This window comes from Vidua chalybeata, chromosome 15, assembly GCF_026979565.1.
Source record: "Vidua chalybeata isolate OUT-0048 chromosome 15, bVidCha1 merged haplotype, whole genome shotgun sequence".
Classification (NCBI taxonomy): Eukaryota; Metazoa; Chordata; class Aves; order Passeriformes; family Viduidae; genus Vidua; species Vidua chalybeata.
In genome coordinates, this window is record NC_071544.1 from 7,904,243 (window position 1) to 7,929,926 (window position 25,684).

Below are 25,684 nucleotides of genomic sequence, written 5' to 3' on the forward strand. Positions count from 1 at the left end.
AACAATGTAACTGGTAATGGGCTAACTGCTTTAAAAGGCCTGGTTTTTGCAATAAAGCAGCTCTCCTTTGCACCTGCCTGGGCACTCTGCGTCACTACGGACCCTCACCCACACCACATGTAAGCCTACAGCCTCACACTTGTTTGAAACACCCTGGATGCAGCTCAACCAACCCAAACACTACTCGAAATCCAAGGAAGGCACTGCAGTTAAGTCAAGAAACTCAGGATAATGAAGATGGCCTCAGTGCCAGCTAGGAATTTGTCTGCTTTAGCTCACACTCTCCCTTAGTGGTTTGCAGATTATTATCAAATGGGTTACACTGCAGGAATTAAGGTGGAAATCACTTTTGTTACTTTGATCTCTTCCAGGACTGTGGCCGTGAGAATCGACATGTGCCTGTGGTGAGTGTTGGCTTGTTGCTTTTCCAATTTACAATGGCAGCAGAAGGCACCTTAAAGCTCATCTCATTCCACCCTTCCATGGGTGCTTGGCTGCTCCAAGCCCTGTTCAATCTGGCCTTGAACATTTTCAGGAATGGGACAGCCACAGCTTCCCTGGGCAACCTGTGCCAGGGCTTCACCACCCCCATAGGGAACAATGTGCAGTATTTGCTTTATTCCCTCTACCTGGAACACTTAATTGAGATAGCTCATCCTGCTATGAACGTGTTTATGGGACAGTAATTAAATGCCATTGTTAAGCTACCCTAATTCCACTACCTTACCCTGGTGGCTCTGGGGGAATGTCTCTGTACCCTTCACTTTCTGCTGGTGTTCCTATAGTTCAGAAACACTACTTGGCAGTATTTATATGGGATAGTTTGGGAAAATTGCCTTGGTATTTTCAGTGGCCACTCATATTCATACAAAACTCTCAAAAGCAGCTTCTGATATTCAAGCTGTTTATTTAATAATTCATGACCCAAAATAGTGCATGTATGGGGTGGTGCAGAGAATACAGAGACGCTGCTGGAAATGGGAACAATCAGCAGCTTTGGAATCTTGTCCCCTGTTGGGGAGTTCTTTCCAGAACTGACCTGGAAATTGATGAATTATCTCAAGTTGTCCCACATGTCTACAGATATAGGTGGTGGCTTGGAAAATACTAACTGTGAGACAAACACTAAAGCATGCCCTTAGTGCAGCTGGAGCACAGCATAAAGGGAGGAATACAGTCTGCATCAGCTGAAGAAACCTGGTTATATATGCTGAGGGGAATGATAGCTTTTTATGTCAAAGCAAAAACATAATTGGTTTGATCTTTAGGTTTCTACAATGTCAACCGTCTCTGCCACTGACATGTCTGCATTTGACCGATGTGATTTTCTTAATCTCCTTTTGTATTTCTAGCCTCCTCGACCAGAAGATCTGTCAATTGTCTGTTTTACTAGTGGCACTACAGGTAAAAGAGGCATTTTAATCTAGAAATGTTAGAATATCTTAAGAAATTAATTATTAATCTGACCTCAATACACACAAACTTGCTGTTTTACTGATATGGCAATGATATTTCTAGACATTTTTAATATTTAAGAATATATAGGTTTATATACTTCTGTAGATTGCAAATTAAAAATAACAATATATTTATTTTTCAGTTGAATTCTCTGATGTACACTTTGCCAGTATGATTTTCCAGTTGTCTGAAAATCCACCCATATGTCTGCTTCCGATTTTGTTGTGTAGTTGTGAAGCACTCGGTTGATTGGTATTTATCTTTTGCAAAGGTTTTTTTAAAAAACCCCAAAACTTAAAATGTGGTTCCACAGCTTTCCATTCTCTGTATCCTGAGCACATTGATGTCTCCAGCCTCACCAAGGTCCTTGTCACCTCTGTTTCCTCTTCTTGTGTGTTGCTCATGACACCAAGTGCTGTGGAGGTTTGGGATGAGCCTGGGCAGCCCATGGTGCTGGTACTCGTGTGCTGCTGGCCTGTTTTTCTTGGAAAGAGGAGCAGCATCATTTTCCTGGCTGTTCTTAGCAGAGGCAGTTCTTTCTCCTCTCTCCAGACCCTGGTCTTCATCAGATTACAGGAATTTCCTACTCTTGAGAACTCAGCCTCTGTAACATCTCCCTGAAAGCTGTATGGGCAGATGCACAAGGCATCACTGCTTGGGACACTGCTTTTACACTTTCCTGCAGAGAAGGTCCATGCTCCAGGCACTGCTGGAGCAGCTCTTCCAGATCCACTTGTGCTGTTGGGATTGCCTAATGCCTGGTCCTACGCCAAAGCATCCTCAGTTTGGTCTCAGCAGAAGATGCTGGGAGCTGCTGGTACTCCTCAGATGGCGGGTCAGGCTGAGCACGAGGGAACACCTTCATCCTCCACCTCCCAGGAAAGACTGGTGCTTCAGACCAGGTAGGCAACTGCTTTATCAACTCAGAGTACAAGCTCCAGATGTGTTAAAAGGGTTTGGGTATTTTACCTTTGTGTATGGTACTTAGTTTTGAGATATGCACTTCAGAGTGCCCAGGGCAGAGCACTGAGGGAAAGGAGCCTGTGATTCTGCTCTGTTCCAGCACTGGGAATTCCTAAATGGGAAAGACTGAACTCAGTGCTGGACATGAACATCACAGCCATGTACAGAGTGAGTGCAAAGTGGCCAGGCACAAATGGGAGCAGTAGGAAATGGAAGGAGCCATGCCATGGATACAGCAGGGCACAGTGTGTTTCTGTGCATGTTCAAGTGCAGAGCAATTATTTTTCAAGTCACGTTATTCTTGGTATTTTTATTTCTAAATAAGAAATTCTGCATAGAGAAGGTTTCTTTTGATTTTTTTTTTTTTAATTTGCAGATGCAATCATGGGCCAGTTTCCGATTTTTGCTTTTTTCAGAAACATGCTCAGTTACAGAAATAGGACAACCAGGAAGTTCATTTCCCTTCTCCCATTCAAATCAGAGATTTCAAATTTTGCAAATCCTCTCAAACTGAACCCTCTCATACAATGCTTTGTGATGCATGAGCCCATCCTCTGCTGCTGCAGGACTTTGCACATCAGTCTCTGCCTTTTCCAGAGGTTGCATCAACACTCTGGCCTGTTTTCTACATTGTGCTTTGATGTAAGAGTTTTATATAGCCCATGTAATTTTTAGTGCTAAATTTAGAATTTTCTTCCAAAGGATATGTTCTCTAGGGTTTTTCCAGTTCCAAAGGGCTTTAAATATTTTTGTATGGTGTGAAAAAAATCTCTGCTGTAGAATGTGTCACCTGAAAATTGTAGAACTGGAAAGAATTCCCCAGGAGCAGACTTTAACACTTGCTTTTCTTTGATAGGACCAGATGCCCCAATGCCTCTTCAGGAAGAAAAGAGAGGCTGAGGTTACTGATCTTGGATGACAAGACCAACTTCCATGGCTGTGCCAAGAAGCCATCAGCACTTGGAAATGGGCCAAAGGCACACAGATATCCCCAAACTGTCAGGAAACAATTTTTCATGTTGACTATTCCAGAGAAATCAACTGTCATTCCCTCAAGGATCCACTGATCCAGGTGGATAAAAATTGCTTCCCAGTGGTATCTCCCAGCCTGGCAGTGCATGTTCCTTTTTGCCAGAGCTCCCCAGGGGAGGAAAGTGCTTGCATCCCAGAATGCTGATGGATCACACCATCAAATTTAGTGCAGGAGCACTTGAAAAGCCCTTTTAGCAATGTGGAAAAGGTTCTCTGTTCTTTTAAAGGTTCTACTATTGCTTATAAGAACTATCAAACAAGCCTGGCACCAAGATAAGGAGGACTTGACATTCCTGGATTATTAATGGATTGCAAGCTATTCGTTCTGTAACAGGACACTCACTGGGCCTTTCTTTGTGAGGAAATTCAAACAAGAACAGTGTTACAGAAATGGCATTGATTTTTAAAATAGAAAAGCAGCATCCCTGTCAACTCTCTTCTCTCAAAGTGGTAATTCTGGGAAAGGACTCATATAAAGGGGCACCTATTTTTGCTAGCTTAACTCTTAGAACTACTAAGGAAGGTTAAAGCTTACAGGAGTCCTCCAACCCAAAAAGCTGCAGCTGTCCCATAACAGCATGGTTTGTTCTGGATTTCTCCTGATGAAGGCTCTCCTAGCTCCAACACTGCTGCTCTGCTTAGACACCATTATCACTGCAGCCTGTCCAGGATGTTGAGCCTGTGTGAGAAGAGGGATGCAGAGGAAGGAGTCAGGATGTTAACACTGATTCCAGGCATGGCAGAGATACTGGATCTGCATTCAAGTCAGAGGTGGAGTGAGTAAATGAGTCAAACATCTGAGAAATCTCATAGAATCATGGAATAGTTTGGCTTGGAAGAGACCTTTAAAGCATGTCTAGTTCCAATTCCTGGCCATAGCAAGGGACACTTTCACCTAGACCTGTTTGCTCCATGCCCCACCCAGCCTGGCACTGAACACTTCAAATCCTCCAAAAAAAAATCTGAAGAATTTTGTCAAGGTGCAGGGACCAGATGTGTGCCAGAGGGCACAGTTTTGAGTTTCCAGATCAGTACTGAGCACATCCTCTCCACTGGTGCCTGAGCCATGTGACACTGCAGGAGCACAGCTGCTTCTAGAACTGCAGGGGCTGAGCACCTGTGTTTGGCTGGACGCCCCTCAATAACACAAGTGGTTTTTGAGTCGTGGTGTATATTGCACAACTGTTCATGGACTTTTCTTGGAGCCTGGATCCATGTGTGCACCCAGCTGTGAAAATAACCTGCCAGGCTGATTTGGCACCTGTGAGCCTGCTAGTTCAAGATGTTAGCACGGGAGCAGCTGCGGCTGGCAAAGGTGTCAGCTTCACCCCTGAGCTTCAGATGGGACCAAACCAGCCTCCTGTGCACCATCTTCATCTGCAACTGTTTGGGACTGAATTACTCAAGGCACTTGGAGCAGCAAATAGAGATTTTCAGTATATTATACTGTGTTAAAAATATCCTGCTCTATTGCAATAAATGTATGCAACAATTGCTACTGCTGCTTGTGCCTGCCTTTAATTATTTGGGACGTTGAGTAGGAGTGATGGTGGTGGTGCTGGCAGGGCAAAGGGCTCAGTGCTGAGTGTGCCCATGTCCGTGCCCATGCCCACACTGAAGGGCTGCTAGCAGCATAGCCCTCAAACTGTTCTGAAATGAGAGGATTAAACATACTTTCCTGTGTTGAAACATATTCACAAAGCACCACAGTCTCTTCCTAATCTGAGGAAGGCAGAATGAAATTCTGGCTGGTTTACCATTTTGTTACATTAACTGAAGGAGCTTTGCCAGGCTGCTCGTGCCCAGTGTACTGGGGACACACTGGGCACCTGCAGACAAAGCTCTCCTGATCTGCCTTCACACAGAGCAGCAGGAACTACGTGGCAGTGGTGTGATCGAATTAAAACAATCTGCTTAAAAACATGTTGGGAGAGAAAGAGGCTGGCCCCATAATCTTTATTTGAGCTGAGCTACACCTTATTTTCACAAGTAAAGCCTTGGAGGGTGATGAAAAGGGACAATGCTGTGACAGGAGGACATGCAGAGCCCTCCGTGCCACTTTTTTGTGAACATGGAGGTTCCAGCCTGTGTATTTGCTGCTTAACAAACACTCTGTTTTTGTGTCCAAAAGATATGAAATGCAAGAGCTGTACCATGGTCTGCCGACCATGGTGGAAAAGGAGTGCACAAAGGCAAATGGTGGTGGTGCCGAGGTGCCTGCTGTTGGTGGATGAAATGCTGCAGGGGCAGTGCCCAGCTCTGGAACACAACACAGGGACTTTGCTGGCTCCCTAATGGGTTTAGAGCTGTCTTCAAGACACCTCTGCTGCTGATACTATTCATTCATTCATATGTCTCTTAATTGTAGTCTCAAAGGGTCTTCTTGAAGCCTAATTTTTACCTGCACTGCTCTCTGCATTTCTCATGTTACCCAGAGTACTGGCTAAGTAGGAGTACAACAGCCTTTGAAACAGTGTTTCTTGGTGTTCAAGATCATTCTTAGTCAAAATCTAGATGAAATAAATCCTCCCAAGAGAGGCTGGAACAGCCAGCCAAGTCTGATGGCTGTGCTCCTTGAGTGGCTCCATCTGAGCACTCTCAGAAATTGCAGTTGGGCTATTTCTGCTGGAACCTGTTTTCCAGAGTCTCCAAGAGAAATATTTCTGTTTGCAGTATCGTTTTATTAAGTTTTGAGTACTGCACTAAGTGTTTTTGGTGCATATTAGAGCACAGAAATTATGGTGAAAATTACATGTTTTAAAATTGAAGAAGCGGACATAATATTTTAACCATTTATTGTTTTGGTGTTTTGGTTAAGTTTTTGAAAGTTACCTTCTGGCTTATCTTTTAAACTCCCTCTCTCTTTCCTTTCAGGAAATCCCAAAGGTGCTATGCTGACCCATGGAAACGTGGTGGCGGATTTTTCAGGCTTTTTGAAAGTGACGGAGGTGATTACCCTAAGCTAGAAAACATTGCCATGTGCAGAGTGTGTGGGTTAAGCTGTGGCCCTGCATGAGCTGGAAGAGTGCTCTTGCAGATAAAAGATGACATTTTTCCTGCTCAGAGGGTCAAATCCAAGGGAATGGAGCAAGGCTGAATCTACAGTACTGGAGGGCATTAAATCCTCTTTCCAGCCCTGCCTCCCAGGCTCTGTAGGGCTTCTGAGAAACAATGCTGACTTCTGTAAATCAGTTCATTAACTCTTTTTGAAGAATTAGGAGAGCACACAAGCCCTGTACAGTTGAAACTGGTGCTTGAAGAGGAGTTCAAGCTCCTCTTGTGCTCTGTGTCCCATTGTGCCCAAAAATGTTGCCATTTATTTGAAACCTCTCTGCAAAGTGTGTGTGTGTATAAATATATATATATATAAGAACATACATGATTTTTTACAAGAATGGTTAATGGTTAATTTAATTGATATTCCAGAATATGTCCGTTTTTGTTATACATATTTCTAATACAGCACAGCAGAATGCTGGCCAAGTGCCTTTATAATATGTTTCATACAACATGCAAACTCACGTGTAGAAACAATATAGGAAGCAAAGTCAGTTGACCATGACATAGTAAGGATTTTATACATCTTATATAAAACAAATCTAAATAATCTAAATTCTGGTAGTGAACAGGCAATTCTATAAAGTAGTTACATGCACATAGGTTGGACAATTGGTTACCTCATACCCATTGCTGGTCTTATTGTTGATGTTGAAATTACTGCAGTTTTATTACTTTAATCCTGGAATTTTCTGAGATTTCCGGACCACTGGTGTAAAGAAACTGAGACATGTGATGTAAGAAATCCCACTGAACTCACATGTTCCAATGTTTGCAGGACTGAGCCTCCACAGTGTGCAGGACAAAATGCCAGTGAGGGCTCCTCAGCATGGAGCTCTCTGTGGCTTCAGTGGCAGCAAGAGGCACAAATGAAAGTTGAGGCATGAAGAGGCCTGAGCTTCTAAAGGCAGGAATTTATTTTGGAAGAGCACTAATTTAGAGCTGAGGGAGCTTGGCATCTTCCAGAACTGGTCCATAAAAATGGATTTAGTGTTTGCTGATGGAGTGGGACCCTGATTAATCTCAAAGGTATCAGATTGAGACCCAAGTCTGGTGTGATTGTAAATTTGTTATCTCCAGTCACCAGAGTATTGCTGGCAGAGGGTAAATGCCTGTAGCTGATCAACAAGATTTGGGTAATGTCTGACCCAGTAATGAAATAAAGTGTGAAACACTTGAAAGTAATATAAATTAAAGAAATAAAATGAGAAGTCCTGTGGGTTTGCTGTTTAGAAGTTCTTGTGGCAGTTTTGCTTAGTTCAGTGATTTCACAAACCGAACATATTTTTAAGTGAGTCCAGAGCTTTATTATAAGGTTGTTCTCAAATACCAAGAAGCTGTTCACATTTTTACATTTAACTGGACAACTGTGCCAACTGTGAAATGCTATTCAATGGCATAATTTTGGTCTGATTTAAAACCAGATTATTTTGCCTGGGCTCTTATAGCAGTAATAAAAACACCCTGGTTGATATTAAAGGTTTTGCATTACTGTGCTTGCAGAAAATGAGGCCAAATTGAAATAATGTATCAATAGATCTGCAGGCCCTAATGGTTTCATTCAGGCTGACAGACACAATAATATGAAATGGGATGCTGAGAACACCCACATGGTCAATGATGTTTGACTTTGGTAGGTGATGGTTGAGAGGCCATACCCAAATCTGACCAGCACAGATTTAACTTCAATAAAATATCCCCTGAGGGATGAACTTCTGTGTCTGCCTTCACTGTATCCCAGGTCATGGGCTATTGATTCCTTCTGAGCCGTGGAGGTGCAAGTGGGTATAAACTGTTAATACTGTGAGCTGATAGATTTTTATACCTATTTTCCACTAACCACTGGCCTTGATCCAAATTATTGGGTAGTCAACCTTTCAGTTTTTCTAATCCATAATATTACAGCTAGCTGTACCCTAGGAAATGCAGGTAGAAATGTTATTTTCTTTTGGAGAATGGGTTAGGTAAGGCTCTTGGGGCCTTTGTTTATTCTAGTCTTCAAGAGAGAGTTAAAAACTTGGCAAAATCAAGACTTTGGCCACTTTTCCTCCCCTCTTCCCTTCTTTCCCCTGTCTGTGGGACAGTCATAATGACCTTAAAATCACATTTTAATCACTTAAAATGATGAGAAACACTAACAGAAGTAATTCGTTTTTGAAGCCTAAGATTAAATCATTAGTTTTCCAACACATTGATTCAAATCAATGATTAACCAAAGGAAAAGGAAAAAAATGGCTAATATTGACTCTAGTAACACTGTGATTCTTGAATGGGCTGTATGCAATGTGGGAAAGTGCTGCTCCTGCAGAGCCCTGCTGGTGTCCAGGGGGCTCCTGCAGGTTAGCACTGGGATCCTGGGGGCTCCTGCAGGTTTGCCCCAGGATCCTGCTGTCTGCACACAGCTGAGAGCACAAATCAGGGTCTTGGCACCTCCTGGTAGAAAGCAGTGCAATAAAAATGGGATTCTCCGTCAGGGTGAGCCTCCATTCCCAGCGTGAGCTGCGCGGGTACAATCTGCCTTCTGCCAGGGAGAGCCCTCTCCATTGCCCTGTGTGTACATCTCCGTGCTCTTTACTCCTCCTGCTAACTGAGCTCCATGATGCTGTGGCTTTAACGCTTCCCTGTGTCCGCCGCTCCCTCCTCTCTTGACAATCTTTACCCTTTTGCTCCTCTGGTGCCATTTTTCTTTTTATTATTTTATGACTTTCTTGTTGTCTTCCTGTCAGTGTTTCTTTCCTTTCTGTCTCCCATGCCCTCCACCTGCAGAAAGTGATCTTTCCGAGACAGGACGATGTGCTCATCTCCTTCCTGCCTCTGGCTCACATGTTTGAAAGAGTTATACAGGTAAGAAACCTGCCTGAACTGACGAGGCCTCGTGGGGCTCCTTGTGTTTTCTTCCAGAGTCAGTGGTCTCCTACTTGTGAGGATGTACACATTTCCTATTTGCCTTTAGCACACATGTTTGAGAGAATGGTACAGGTAAGGTCATGGTGTCAGCGGAAATCATCTTTTTCCACGCCAACAACAAAAAAATAAAATAAAATGAATAAAATACTAAATAACCAGCGATATCTTGTAGCACTAAAAAGGCTTGTACTCCAGAAGTGCCATGTGCATAACACCAGAGCCATGGTCTCAGTGACATGGCTGTGAATCCAGAGCGAGGCCGGGAGAGTTTCCCAAGTTCTCCAGCTTACACCTGGCTCAGGGATTGAAAAACAGCCCTTCAGCAATGAGCCAAACTCATGGCTCATTCAGCTCAGGGCTACTGCTACCTGAGCAATTTGTGGGACAGCTTTTCAGAGCACTCTAGGGTGAAGTGTGGTGTGAGTCAAGATAATTTCGTGCCATTTTCTGCATCAGCTAAAATGATATTATTGCATAAATAACATGATCTGAAAAAAAAAAAAAAAAAAAAACCAAAAAAAACAAAACCAAAACAAAAAAAAAACCCAACCTAACCTGGCAGATACTGAAAAAGAGGAAACTGAGATCATGGTGAGACACATGATCCTCCTGGCAGGGCAGTGTATGGTGGCCATTCACTGGAGCCTGTGTTCCCTGGGAATTACGGCAGATCCAAGCTTTTGCCAGCCAACAGAACTGACTCCATGTCTCTTTGGGGAAAAAAAAAAAAGGTGATGACTTGTGCTGCAATTGGTGAGTTAGGCCAGTCAGGTGAGACAGCTGCATCAGGTCTCCTGACCTGAGAAGCTGCAAACTTAAAATTGATCCAGTATGTGAAGATTGGATCTGGATCCAGTTGCAGCTCTGTACTTTCTCAGGGAGGCCTGTTTCAGGCTGAAAGCACACTTTCTGAGTCAGACAAGCATCTGAATATAAACCTCCCACTTCTTAGTAACATCTGTGCCAGAAATAATATATTTTTCCCTGTTAAAACTCTCACAAATTGGAAGTAAAAGCCCATGAAAGATTTGGAGAATTACAGCCCAGCCTTTCTCCACCTGCAAGGCAAGTTGGTCAGTGTGCCAGCACTGTTCAGGCAAACAAGAATATAATTATTCAAAATTCATCTGATGGGTGGGCAGAAAGAAATTAGAAACATTGAAAATGCTTTCATTTCACAGGATATTGCTGTACTGAAAGGGACAGCCTCCAAAGGATGTCCAGGTTTATCCTCCCATCTGAAACAGCTTAATATAAAGATTTTTTCAAGAGGGCTAAAAAGTAATTTTCAAAAGCATTTTGAACAGCAAGCACCGCATCAGTGTCCCTAGTTTTAGCCAACATTATTCATTCCTGGAATTTACAATTAAAATCATACAGATACATTCTTTAAAGCTAAAAATTTCTACTTGTTATTTTCAATTCCCAGTGAGCACACTGGTTACATTTTCTTTTTTAAATTAATGTGCAGTGTAAAGCACAGATTCAGCAGTGTGATTTTCATTAAACCCACATCACACGTAAAATTCCTGTGGTTTCAGCTGATGGAGACAGTCTCTAACTGCCTGACAGAGCAGTGAGAGCAATTTGGTTAGTATTGCAGATTTTTAGGAGCAGCACAAAAGACATGGATGTCTCATAAGGAATTTTCAATTTATTTAGTTATTTGGGAAAGACAAGCCCACAAAAGGGAGCTGAAGTTTTCAGTCTACTCAGGAAGGCTGGGCTCAGCTCTGTCATCACAGGCACTTGCTGAGGACACTTTCTCCGCCACGCACCGTAAAACCATGGGAGAAGTGCTGCTCTCCAAATGTTCTTCAGTGATAAAATACCAGATTGACCCAGTCTGTGATGGCTTCTTGGCAGGGTTACTGGTTACCCATAACCAGCGACCAGTTGGCTCATGGCCAGCAGCCCCTCTGCCCCATCTCACATATTGAGCTCCATTCTGCTGATGAGGAAAACATCCTGCTTTGTTTTCCAGTACAAGGCTTCTGGATTTGTAGTTTCCATACAAGTCAAACACCTTTCATGAAGTGGGCTTCTATTTCTGGGATACAGGATCAGGCACTGTATTGCTAACGTAGTTTATATTATTGTATTTAAACAAAACTAAAGTATTAACATCTAAAAATTGGCTGCTGCTCTGTGTTTTATGATGTTTCTTACTTTGCATTTCTGTATTGACGATAGGTCCTCGTGCTGTGAGCTGCTATGGGAGGGCTGGGCTTTAGGAAAGTTCTGATACAGACTCTGAACATAACTGGGACTTCTCCATCCCCATATGCAGGGAATGAAGGGAAATCCCTTCTGAAAATTTTGATTTCTTGTTCTTCTAGAACAAGTGGTAAATTTGGCAGATGCTGAATTGCTTGTACTGAAAAATGCCCAGAACTATTTGGATATTTCTATTCAGCGCACAATTTATTGTTACTTTATTGTACTTCCAAAGTCCCATTTTTGCCATATTGCAGAGTAGAAATTCAGAAAAGGAGCTTCTGCGCTTGGGAGGAATGCTTTGCTTTGGGAATTGAAAGCAAAGGGGTTACATGTGTTCCTCTGTCTCCCCATCAGTCTGTAGTATACTGCCACGGAGGGCGAATTGGCTTCTTCCAAGGAGATATTCGCCTCCTGTCCGATGATATGAAGGCACTGCGGCCAACCATCTTCCCCGTGGTGCCACGGCTGCTGAACAGAATGTATGACAAGGTGAGCTGGATTTTGATTTTACTCTTTTTGGAGCAATGGAGTTTATGTCCCTTTACTACTCATGTGGAAGAATTCCCTTAGTCATGGAGATTTCTCAAGCAGATGACACTAGTTCTGCCTTGCTGCAGACACATTCTCACCCTGTGTAATGGATACAGCTCCATCAGTGTGTAAGTCTGTATTATGGCTTACACAGACTCCAGACACAGCTATCACGTGTGAATATGAAATCCCTCTGTATTAGCCTCCTACCCTGTTCTCACTAAGATTACCAGTGATGTTTCTAGAGATACAGGATTTTTTTCATCACAGAAACATCAGTCAAACCTGGCTGCACAAGGACTTTTTGTGCCCTTCAACCAGATTTGAAACTCAAATCTCTCATTCTGGTGGCAACAACAGCTGGAAATCAGAAATTTCAAAAAGCCTTTGAGATTTAGGCAGGGTAAATGTGACAGTGGCTTTTGGATTTACAAATCTTTAAAACTAAGGTAAAGGTATTGCAAGGTGTTTAAACAGGCATGTCTGGTCATCACATTAAATCTGTTTGACCAGCTGGGAATATTTATTCCTCAGAAGACTTATCTGCTAAAGACAAGCTTAAGCACAAGCTACTGATTTAATTTTTTACCAAAGGTCAGGGCTTCTGTGCTTTATTATGGGCACAGGCACTGGTGGTTTCTCATTTGTTGAGGTGGAGTTCACGCTGGTGCCTGATTAAGCTCAGGTAAATGCAGCCCCCATCACCACATCAGTCACTACTGATACCTGTTCATGTTGCTCATTCCCTTTTGCTCAGGTTGCATGAACTTCACTGAACCCTATCATAGAAATTATATAGTAAGAGCAGCCCTGTCAATCCAGTCGAAGCCTGCACCACCATCCTGCCTTTTCCCCCACAAAGGAACCACATGTGCAATAGGGAATGGAGCGAAACACATCATTCCTTTTTCCCCCACTAACAAACCCCAGTGTAGCCTTGTTTACCTGTGCTGAAAATGTAGCTGTACCCACCTGGCTGTGGGGGTGTCATGGGGAGAACAGGTGTTGATGTGCTCCCTCTTCTCTGTGATACCTCATCTGCCATCCCGTGCTCCTGCAGATCTTCAGCCAGGCTGACACATCCCTCAAGCGCTGGATCCTGGAATTTGCGGCGAGACGGAAAAAGGCTGAAGTTCGAAACGGCATCATTAGAAACGACAGTTTGTGGGATAAGCTTTTCTTTAATAAAATACAGGTAAGTGATTCAAGAAGTGAGTCTGAAGTCAAAGAACTCTAGTTTCTTCTAGCAATGACTGGTTTTCTGACAAGGGAGTTTCAGACAGTAGGAAAAATTTCTTCATGGATAGGGTTGTCAAGCATTGGAACAGGCTGCCCAGGGCAGTGATGGAAGTGTTAAAAAAGGATGTGGATGTGGCACTTGAGGACATGGTTTAGTGGTGAAGATGGTGCTGGGTTGATGGTAGGACTTTGATGATCTTAGAGGTCCTTTCTAACCTTAACAATTTTATGATCCTATGATTCCTTAAAGTCAGTGTAGTCCACTTGCCTGATGATGAACTGTGGGCAATCACTACTCACTAGGGAACAACAGACTAGAAAATGGAATAGAAAAAGGGAACTGAGCACAGTTTGCTGCTCTGTGAAGTTTTGCCATATTTATTTTTACTTTTTTTGGTTTTGTTTTTAAACACCATGCATAATGTCAAAATTTCAATTCTCTCAGGGATAACTTTCCAGAGGGAAATAGAGAAACACAAGGCAGGCTAAGATGACATTTGCCACATCCGTCTTCAGCAGCACCAAGAAATCACTAATTTATGGAATAGTGCCACAATTTTTTTGCAGCTCTCAGATAGAAACTGTACCCCTGCAGGGGAGGAAAAGTATCTAGGGATGAAATTCAGAAAGGTGGTCATGAAAAGGAGTCACTGATCAAAGAGATGCTGCTCCAAAGTTTTCTACGAAATCTCAACAAATAGGATTGGATTTAGGGTTGGGTTTCAATTGGGCATATTCAAACCTACTTTTCCTCCTAGGAAAAGAATAAGGTTGTAAAGAACAATGCACCATGAATCATGGTTTAGCAACCATGAAGAAAGAAATCAGAGTGCCCTTCTGCTTCCCACACATCTCAGTAAAAAAAGCTATTAAATTGGCTTTAAACCAGTTTTTTTGGGGCTCTGTACTACTCCAGGAGGCTCTAATTACTTCATTTTTTTAATCAGATGACTTATCTGGAGACATGCCACTTTATTTTTAACTAAAGAAACTGACTGTACTTGTGGTCTGTGGATTAGTTCTCCTCAGTGTGCAAAGATAGCAGAGTTCACCCTGCCGGGAGCGAGCCAGGCTGCATATTGATGCAAGGGCTGGCGAGACGGGAAGACTCAGTCAGCAGTTGTTTTCTTTTGTGCTGGGTTTTCTTTTTTACTTCTAGAATAAAGAAAAGGAAATGAAGGGGGAGGAGAAAGAAGTAAAATAGGACACAGGAATTGATGTAATACCCTCCAGAAATATTTGAAGGTCATCTGCCTTAAAAAAGGGACAACATTATTTTAGAGGGCTTGGGAGGCAATTCATTAAAACCAGTGAGGTGTAAATAAGCAAAGAAGACTGGATGGGGAAGAGTCTGTTTTTCCCAGCAGTTCCCAGAGCCAGGTCTGCAGCCTGCCCAGGCACTGCAGTAGCAGGAGCCCCGGCTGAGCAGCTTGTCCTGCCAGGGACATGAGCACTCCTGTCTCTGTACACTGAATGGGGTTTTATCCCTCAGGAAAGCTCCAGAGCTAGTTCATATTTCCATACATGGCCACATCACAGAACCACAGAATGGCTGGGTTTGAAGACTTCTTGAAGTTCATCTAATTCTGATCCCATGCCATGGGCAGGAAATCCTGCACATCTCTCCTAGAGAGAGCATTTTGTGCAAGCTCACTGTTTTGCTATCTGCAGTAGCTTCTGACGCTTTCTTTTGTTTCCCCCTGCTACCAAACAGGCAAGTCTTGGGGGCTGTGTCCGCATGATAGTGACCGGCGCTGCCCCTGCGTCCCCCACTGTCCTGGGCTTCCTCCGCGCGGCCCTCGGATGCCAGGTGGGTTTGTGTGGCTGTTCAGGGATGTTCATCCGCTGCTAGCAAGAGAACACGTGTATTTAAGAAAGGAGATGGGTTAGACCCTCGGAACTGCACTTAGGACAGCTGTACCAGGATGGATTGAACAGCAGGGCTTGGGGCAGCCACAAAGTCCTGGTACACTCGGAGCTCAGTGGGGTGGGAACAGCCTTGGGATGGCAGTAACAGGCAAGAGATGTTTTCACTTTGGGCATCTCCCAGAAAAACCCCACAGGCTCATCCTCTCAGCACCAAACCGAGTATGTGAAATTAAATGTGTTTGTGCAAGTGCTGGGAACTTCATTACACAAGTTTTTTTCTATATATAAATGGAGAGAGCTAATCCTCAGATGTCAGCCTAACCCACCTGAGATGTCCACTGCATTATTTCTCTGTGATAGGAAGCCCAGGGCAACTGAAAGTTCTCATTTGAGAGCCTAAAATTAGTCAGGAAAAAAAGAAAAAGGGACATTTTCAAAATGTCCCACAAAAATACCTTTTTTCCCCCAATAATAAGTTTCTCTCATAGTGCAGCATGTGTCCTGACTGAAAGGCTAAGTGCTCAACTCATCGCCTATTTTCAATGATAGAGAGCCATAGTCTTTCCTAGTTATGTAAATGGAATTTCGTACACTAGAAGCCAGGGACAATGTCCCCATGGCAAATGGGCACTCACACATTGCAGCTGCAGCCTCAGCTCACAGGACTGTGCAACAGAGGGCAATGCTTGGGATTTCAGTTTATATTAGCAAAATCTTTTATGGTCTTTTAAAGATACCTGTCTCTTTGTCAGGTTTATGAAGGTTATGGCCAAACAGAATGCACAGCTGGATGCACCTTTACAACTCCAGGTGACTGGACATCAGGTAATTATTTTCTTCCACCATTTGAAGAAATAAAAGAAATGCACATTCCTTTAGGAAATTATGGACTGTAACATCAAGGCCAGGTTGGATGGGGCTTGGAGAAACCTGATCTAGTGGAAGGTGCTCCTGCCCATGGCAGGGGGTTGGAATGAGATGAGTCTTAAGGTCCCTTCCGACCCAAACCACTCTATGCTATTTCAGAACAGGTTTTCTATCCAAAAAGGAGGTGTTGGTATTTAGTTTTAATAGTGCAAAACCTTAATTAAGGAAATTATTTCTGCACACAGACACAGCTCCTGCAAGAACATCCAGTGTATCTACAACTATGCAAGTAACTAATGATAAAATGCTAATTATTTTTTATAGGAGAGATGACAAGTGACTTGATAACTTTGATTTCCAGGTCATGTAGGAGCCCCTTTGCCCTGTAACTTAATCAGATTGAAGGATGTGGAAGAACTGAATTATTTTGCTTCCAAAGGAGAAGGAGAGGTAGCAAATCACATTTTTATATCAAATTCTCACTAGTTAACACTGTATGAAGTAGTTTATAGAAGCATTTTACCTTTGTAGTGTGCATGGTTGCTGATGTGTTACATCGTGCAATCAGGAAAGGAAAATGGAAGTTTAACAACAGAGCAGCAAAGAATTAATGAAAAAGGAGCTGTGGCAGTACTTCCAGCCTGATTCCTTGAACTGCTAAGACTGAATTAATTAGTTCAGCTAAGAAGAGCTGAATTGCTACAATTTCTACATTGCTGTGATCTCTACATTGCTGTGATTTCTATACTACACAAAAATTAAACTTATTGAAATAACTTTGTTATTTTTAACTGCAAATGGAATTCAAATCAACTTCAAACAAATCAGTTTTGCAAACCCTACTTCATATTTCCATTAGCTTGAAAAAAATCCATAGATAGTTTAATAACCCAATCTATTTTAGTTTCATGGAGCACAGTCATTAAAATATTTCGGTATTTCAATTCAAATATACTTAACTTGTATTTATAGCAGAACAAGAAAATAATTAATCATCACCCCTGGTTGTTTTGCAGATCTGTGTGAAAGGACCCAATGTGTTTAAAGGTTACTTGAAAGATGAAGAGAGGACAGCTGAGGCACTGGACCAGGAGGGCTGGCTTCACACAGGAGACATTGGAAAATGGTTACCTGTGCGTACTGGACACACTCAGAGTTCTTATGGCAATTGTATTATCCCAAGTAAATTTTCAAGGACTGAACTTAGGTCTCCAAGAAAGTCTATCTTTACAAAGGATTGAGTTTATATTTGGCAGAATAAGCATTTGAAAGCACAACAGGCAATTGAAAGCTCTGTTAAAGACAGACTGTTTGTTGAATTTCTGTGGTTAAATAACTTCTCTGGGAATTCTCATTTCTTTCTCCTAACAGAATGGGACCCTTAAAATTATTGATCGGAAAAAGCATATATTTAAACTTGCTCAGGGAGAATATATTGCACCGGAGAAGATAGAGAATATCTACATCCGCAGTGACCCTGTTGCTCAGATCTATGTCCATGGAGACAGCCTGCAGGTACAAACCAAGCATTCAGAAAATCTTACTTTACTCTTAGTAGTTAGAAGACACAGCTGGGCATGAAGGAAGGGAAAATGTGAGTAGGTCACGCCACATTGTCCACCTCCTGCTTTGGAGCTGGCTGACAGCCAGGCAGGAACTGAGCAGCTGGTGTGACCCTGAGCAGCTTAGGGAATGCTGTGGCCGAAGATCAAGCTTTTAAGTTGGCTTTGGTGTCACTCTTTGGGTCTCCAATGCTGTCCTTTGCCACCATGCCTGTGGTTAGCCAGGAAAAGGCAAAGCCCCCCACACTGCCTGCTCATTCTGACCAATCTTGTTCTGTTAATTTGCACATTTACACACACACCTACAGCTTTTGAAACCAAAGTGGCAATTCATCCTCTGCATTCAAGGCTCACAAGCATGAGCCTTCCCTTCCCAGAGTTTGCCTGGGACTTGCAGGGCCACGTGAGTTATTAATGTCCAGGAGGAGCACAAACCCAGCTGAGGGTATTAAAACTGTTGGTAAATGCACAGTCACAGACAAACTTTTATCTGAGAAAAAGGCATGGGCATCAGAATGTACTTCATGACGATATGTTAGCAAATTATTGACATAATTAAACAAGAAGTAGTAAACATGCAGAAATTCAGCTGATTTGTATATTCACTTCAATGTGGAGCCTGGAATGTGATTCAGCTTTTGTCTACAACTCTCCTTCTCCTTTACCTGCAGGCCTTCCTGGTGGGAATTGTGGTGCCCGATTCCGAAGTCATGCCAGGTTGGGCAAAGAAAAGAGGGTTTGAAGGAACCTATGCAGAACTCTGTAAAAATAAGGTTTGTATCTGTAGTACAGACTTTTTTTTTTTTTTGCTGTAGCATTATGTGTGCACAATACTGTGTCTAGGAATGACAAGTTCAGTGACAAGAATTATTTCCTCACTGAACATTCAGCAGGGTTGACCTGGGTCCAGTGATATGTGTTGACTGGTGGTACTGACCTCTGCCAGCTCTGGTGTGGGGGGGCCAAGAGTCTGCCTTGCAGAGAACAACAGTACAGCATGAGGAGAGGTTGTGTTTGCTTACATTTCTTAAATAAGTATTTTCTGTGGTGACCAGCAACAGGACCAGAGGGAAGGGTCTGAAGTTGTGTCAGAGGAGGTATAGGTTGGATATTAGGAAAAGGTTTTTCCCAGAGAGGGTGGCTGGGTGCTAGAACAGGCTTCCAAGGGGACTGGTCACACCATTAAGTCTGACAGAGCTCAGAGGAGCATTTGGATAACACTCTCAGGCACATAGTATGACTCTTGGGGCTGTTCTGTGCAGGGTTGGGAGTTGGATTCCATGGTTCTTGTGGGTCTCTTCCAGCTCAGGACGTTCTGTGATTCTATAAAAAGGACTCAAGTCTTAAACACATGCTCTGTAATACTGAGGAATTGCATTGGATCACATCAATAAATACTGATGCCACTGAACCATTCCACTGGTGTCTGCCATTGAAGTCTGGCAGATGGCTGAAGAACTGTAAATGTAACAGCTGTGTCACATAGCTGGGTTGAAAATAGAACCTTACTTCTCATACCAAGGAGACACTTAACATCACCACACTTAAGTGTAATGTTTATACATTACAATAGAATTTTGCTAATTACATATTAACTGTTAGTAAGGCACTTGAACTTTACTCAGAAACACTTCTTTTGGTGAACAGTGAGCATTAATTGATGTATGTAATTGACTATGGTAGCTCATGGGGAATTTCTGTTTTAATGCAGGAACTGCAGCAAGCGATAATGGAAGACATGGTACGGTTAGGGAAGGAGAGTGGGCTTCACTCCTTTGAGCAGGTAAAATGAAACACATCATTCAGTGTGGTCAGGCAGGCAATTTGTCTGTATAGAAGAGGGATTTGTCAGCATTTATCATGCTACTACAAACCTTTGTTGTAGCTGTACATGATGTTTTTGGAAAGAGCTTTATTGCTGGCAAGTTGTATTTATTCCTTTAGAAAAATGTATTTGCTGTGACTGCTTCCCATCCATATTTGAAATCTGAATTAAATTTAGTGAAAGTTTTGGGCGCAGAGATCAAAATCTAAATCGGGGACATGGATAATCTCCAAACTGACAACCAGAGGTCAAGATAAACATCTGTAGGAGTCTGACTTTTCTGCCACTGAAAGCTCTGTTAGAAATAGGGTCACTAATTACTACTCTTATACCTGACCTTCAAATGCTTCTGGTTTCTTTATTTTTAGTCTGGGCACTAGTTCTTTCCTGCCTGTGTAAATATTTCTGCAATAGAACTACAAGCACTTCAGAAGGGAAGATCTGAAATCAACCATGGTCTACATAGCATTAAAAACACAGAAAAATTATCCACCCCATTTTAAAATGTCAAATGCTTCTTTCTGTTGAAAAAACCAAACATCTTAATCATTATATATAATTAGCAAGGGCTTTTTTGCTTTTGTTTAGACTGTTTCTGGGTGACAATTCTAATGAGTAATTCACCATATTGGAGTGGAACAGAAGCATCATTAAACATAACCCTGTTATTCTTAATTTCTCAGTTACCAATGCAAATGAAATGACACCTAAAAGAAATTTATTTTAAAATAATTCCGTATAAAGCATAGTTTTTAATGCACATAATTGTCTGTGCCAATAAGTCTTGTTTGCCTCTCCCATGGTCTTCACAGTATGAAATATCCTCAAGTAATTGATTCCACCAGCAGGTTTCAGTGAATAAAGTAGTGAGGAAAGCCTTATCATCTTCCTAAAAACTGGGACAAAATAAGAATAGAATAGAATAAAAAATAAATTATACAATTTTCAAAATTAAAGGGCTTCAAAACTTCATCTCTGTTGCAATATGTAATCTTAATACTTTGAGCCAGATACTGTGGCTAATGTTCTTGTGGGATGGGATCCCCTGTTTATGGGATACTCTTTATCATCCCCATCCTTGTCTGCAGCTTGGATTTCTGTCTTGAGACTGACAAGTGTGACTTCTATAACCATCAGCTTCCAGGATGTGAAAACTAACGCAGCAAACTGGGGAGCATTAATAGCATGAACACTGATTTATGAAGGATTGCATGGGGGCAGGACCTGGATCACGATGCTTGCAGGGAAAGATGAATCACATATCTAAGGAATAGAAAATGGATTTGCAGCCTATATTGCTGCAACTCCCAGCCAAACAAACTGTAAAGCAGTCTGGCTTGAGGAATCACAAAAACAGCAGATGGCTGGGGAATTTTATCTTAAATCGGTGGGCTCTGACCAGTCACGCAGCAGTTTTCTGCTTTCTCTGACACCAGCATGGGAAGGAAAAGCTCACTCCCATCTGTGCTGCCAGGCTCCCCACTGTGCTCAGAGCCACTGCCTCAAACAAGGGCAGCCTTGTGAAATGCCATTTGCAACAGCTAAAAGATTTGTATCATTTTAATTAGCTAAAGATGATCATCATGTACACATTTTGTGCCTGCAAAGCTTCATGATAATTTTGCACTTTTGAATCTGTGCTGTTTATTTTTGCAGTGGGGTTAAGTTGAGGTTTCCTAGCACAACTCCCTGCCTTTGCCCTCTCCCCCACTGCCTTTCAGCTGTGTGAAACTGCCGTGACAATATTACTCTGTCCCTTGTGTGCTGCCTCGCTGTGCTCTGGCCTTGATTTCATACAGAAAAGAAGTTTATGTGCTTATTCTCGTGGAGAGCTCTCTTCTGTGGGCAGGGGATGGAAAGCCTAGGAACTCAGCAGAAGAGTGCCCTGAACTTGAGGCACCACCAGAGGGAAGCACAGCGAAAAAAGTTAATGTTTATTCAGTGTGATGTCTGTAACCTTTGCTATAAATATATTCCTCTTTTATTTTAGGTCAAAGCCATTTATATTCACTCTGATATGTTCTCGGTGCAAAACGGTTTGTTGACACCAACATTAAAGGCTAAGAGACCAGAACTGAGAGATTACTTCAAAAAACAAATAGAAGAGCTATATTCAAGCATCTCCATCTGAAATCATGGGAAGAATCTTCTGAGTAATGGACTTCATAGCAATATTAGAATAATACTCAAAAACTACAGAGCCAGAACGACACTGCTGAAATGGATAAGCATCTGAATCTTACATTTGAGCCTTTCATTTTTCTAGCATTTCATCACTAACCATATTTTCCCTTCTTTTTGCCATCAGGTGTGATACAATTTCTTTTTTACTCTAGGTACACAGTAAGGCACTACTAAAAGCTATACTAAATTGCCACAAAATATGCAGAAATTTCAATCTATGACCGCGTAAATTATGGAAGCATATCTTATAAATAACTACAAACATTTCTAGTTAAAATAGGGAAAATTTCAGGTATGTCTGTTGATATTTGATTGTATACAACCTAATATATTAGAAACTAAATTAATAAGTAATTCAATAATGTGGTCTACCTCAAATAATCAGTGACTGATGGTGAAAGTAAAAGTCTATTTTCTCTGATGTGGAACTTCAAGCTGGATATTGGTTTATATAGTAAGTGATAGTTTTTTATATTTTTCAGGACATAAATGACATTGATTTGATTTAATCATTGATTACTTAACAATCAGAACAGAAATAGGAAGGAATTTCCCACTATCTGTACTTAATAGACCTATTAGTACATTACATCTAATGGATTAATGTTACCTGGAAATGACAAGAACAGGGTAGGAAGCAATAGCACAGAATTCCCTCTATTTCCTTTTCATCCAAGCACAGTTTATCTATGGTATGCAGATTCTGCATTAGGGCTCCTTCAGTCCAGTGCACTCACGGACATCTGAACTGCTCAAACGGAGAAGGTTGCAAAAGCATCACTGGCTCTGTGGTGATTTTAGGTGGGAGTTCACGATAATCCATATGCTCCCAATCCCTAATTTATTACTTCACATGCTGCTAATACTGTGTAGTCCAGCTGGACTAACTCCCTTTCAGAAACAGTGCTAAAGAAATGGAGCACAAGGAATAAGCTGTGATTCTGGATGGGGCTTAGTAAAATGGAAAGGTTTGGGAAAATGCCAGCCTGAGATGCAGCAGTGGAGGGCATCCTTTGTCTGGCTATGGAAGGGGAAGGAATACTGCCCCAAAAGACTCCTGGGGATGGGCTAAAGGCTGTGTTAGCCATCGCTGTGCAAGTGTCACCGTATGGCAGAACAGTGGACGTGGTGGCAGAAAGGCCTGTCATGGGAACATCTTTACGGTCAGACATCTGGAAGCATCAAATCCCATTGGCATCACCTCCAATGGCCTCTCTGGAACAACCAGCAAGTTGTCTGGATAAAACCTTACATTTCGGTGGTCATCAGAAAGCGGATAAGTCTCACAGGGAGTAGGAACAGACTCTAGAGCTCCCTCTTGGTACAAAGCACAGTACAAGGCAAAGAGAAAACTGTCACGTCAAGTTGCTTGAATACTTGGATGTCGATAGCTTCTTCTGCTAAACAGGGTCCTAAATTATCTGTGTATTTTACTAGCTGATGTTTGTTGCACCAGTACATGCTAGCATGGAGCTGTGCCTGCTAGATCTTTGCTAGGACAGTGGAAGCATACTGATTTTCTCTCTTAAAGTGGAATCCGCTGTAGACTTCTGAAGCTAAAAGTTTAAATTTTTAATCTAAACAATATCTTATTTTCGCTCTGAAGTTCTGTTGCATGCTTCCAAGTGAAATAAATTGAATTAATAAGTTAAGTGTTTTACAAAGACTGATTTATTGCAGTGATTTAAGAATAAAATGATACATAGGAAACCATATCAGTAACGTAATGACTCAAAGAATGTGACAGTTTGATTTATCAAATGTGTGTTTGTCTGAATCCCTTTATGCATCTGATTCCTCATTTGATTTCAGTGCAGTGACTCATATCAGTCCAAAGCAAGTAAAGAAATATCTGAGATCTGATGGGATCACCATTTTTCACCAATGTACGCAGCAATAGCATTCCTGGGGAATTTGTGTGTGCCACGTCAATAGACGATAGGGATTATTGCATAAAATCTGGCTCTTTAGGTCAAGTCATAAAGGATTTTTATCTCAGTGGAGTTTAGTTCATATCCTTTTTGTATCAGCCAAAAGACAGTCATTACATACACAACCTTCCAAGCAATGGAGAATTAAATTCAGTACAATTTCCTGTCTGTTTTAATGCAATAGTTTTAAAATAAAAAAACCCAAACCCTAGTCACCTAAGAAGTAAAGAAAAGCTATTTTTCACTGAGTTTTTTTTGCCATTTGAATTTGATTTACTTTTCTCTTAAGGTGATTTCAGGTTTTTTGAGACAAGTAAACTCTGTATAAGTCCAGAAGATCCCAATATGAGTTTATTTACAGCTTAGATGGCTGTTATTTTTACGTATATGACCCTGAATAATATATCTATATTTTTTTTGATATTTGATGCAAAATATCAGATGCACTAGAGCAAAATATATGAACAACAAAATAATAAGAAAGAAAAGCAGATGTGGCCACACTGGATGATGCAAAATCTGAGATGGGTTTTGACACACCAAAAGTGTGAATGCTTTCAGAACTTGTGAAAAATTATATAAATAAACTAAAAGCTCTCTTTTATACTTGTATAATCAGATTTTCCTCTTCAGGTCACTCTCTCACAACAATCATAACGATATAAGAGATTAACACTTGAAAAACAGACGTGCATAAGGCATGAGCTAGGCTCAATCCTGCTTCTCTTCAAATTCCAGGCATATTTATTTTGTACTGAGCTTTCTTAAACTGAAACATTTGTGACCACCAAGGAAAAATCCCCAGGGCTGTCCAAGAATCAGTTGGTTTTTTTTTTTGGTTTTTTTTTTTGTTTTTTTTTTGTTTTTTTTTGGTTGGTTGGTTGGTTTTTTTTTTTGTGTGTGTTTTTTTTTTTGTTTATTTTTTTGTTTGTTTTTTTTTGTTTGTTTGTTTACCTTAAGATAACTAATTATAAAATTAGTTTCTATTACTCATCTTAAAGACGGGCAACTCTTTTTGCAGCCAGTTTTACAGTTGCAGTACTGCATTCTTGATTCTTCCTGGGCCTGGTGCTATGCCTGTGGAATCACTGGAAAACTGTCTTATAAGTCTTAAGACTTAAAAAATCACAATAAAATACATTTTTTCAGGAAGAGGCTCTTACTTAGTTATATATTTTGTATGTTCTTTTCTTGATATATTGCAAAGAGAAAAATCTGTTCTGCCAAAAGGCACAAAGTGTGAGCAGAAACCAGACCAGAGTCTTTAACCCCATGTAGGCAGGAAATACATGGAATAATTCTGTTCTGAAAGGCACATTTGCAAGTTAAAATGCTTGATGCACATCAGGTGAGACAGAGACGGTGAGTTTTTATTGATAAAGTACCATTTTGCAGTCTGTCAGTATCTATCAGCAACACTAAAGTCCAGTCTCGTTTTTGCCATGAATATAAAATTCTCATGTGTAAGAAAACAATCTGACCTTAACCTCTGGAATGAAAAAAATAACTTAGATTTTTTTTTTTTTTTTAGTTTTACATGTGTTAAAAGCACAAACTGCTGATCTATATGTAAATAAATGCTACAAGATGAATGTAAAATTGGAAAGAATATACTATTTTTGCATGGTAATAGGTGACTTAAAGACCTCTTGATGCCTTTGAAAAAAAATTGAAAAAGCATTTTATTTAGAGGCAACTCTATTGGCCTACCTTTTGTATCTTTAGTTCACTTTGGTATTCTCTAAGGGAAAAAAATCAGAATTAAATCATTGTTTCTTCTTGGAATTGATGTTCTTCAGTATTTTACACATTTGGTGGTTTCTATACCACCTTTGTGCCTGTGAAACAATTAAGTTTTCAGAAAAGAAATCTGGATGCCTGTAGCCCAGAAGTGAAAAAGTTTTAGATCCTTTGAATTCTTCCGTAGAAAAATGTTTTCTGAGGCATCTGGAGTCCCTTTAAGCCCTTCATTTCAGCTTTTTGTTATGTATTTTAGCAAAGTAAAAGCAGCCAACAAATGAGGCATTTTGGTAAGTGTT

The 25,684-nt window shown here is 41.3% G+C and overlaps 1 protein-coding gene across 1 annotated transcript in view; it reads left to right on the top strand.

Annotated features, from left to right (window-relative positions):
- Positions 1–24,535, top strand: part of ACSL6 (acyl-CoA synthetase long chain family member 6) — a 55,976-nt gene extending 31,441 nt beyond the window's left edge. Inside the window, exons 8-21 of the mRNA XM_053956418.1 lie at positions 372–404; positions 1,353–1,404; positions 6,328–6,401; positions 9,277–9,354; positions 11,992–12,126; positions 13,229–13,363; positions 15,122–15,217; positions 16,029–16,101; positions 16,505–16,593; positions 17,160–17,276; positions 17,515–17,658; positions 18,377–18,478; positions 19,417–19,488; positions 21,521–24,535. Of these exons, the coding sequence (XP_053812393.1) occupies positions 372–404; positions 1,353–1,404; positions 6,328–6,401; positions 9,277–9,354; positions 11,992–12,126; positions 13,229–13,363; positions 15,122–15,217; positions 16,029–16,101; positions 16,505–16,593; positions 17,160–17,276; positions 17,515–17,658; positions 18,377–18,478; positions 19,417–19,488; positions 21,521–21,661 (1,341 nt within the window). The 3' untranslated portion in view covers positions 21,662–24,535. The remainder of the gene's footprint in view (positions 1–371; positions 405–1,352; positions 1,405–6,327; positions 6,402–9,276; positions 9,355–11,991; positions 12,127–13,228; positions 13,364–15,121; positions 15,218–16,028; positions 16,102–16,504; positions 16,594–17,159; positions 17,277–17,514; positions 17,659–18,376; positions 18,479–19,416; positions 19,489–21,520) is intronic.
- Positions 24,536–25,684: the final 1,149 nt, after the last annotated feature.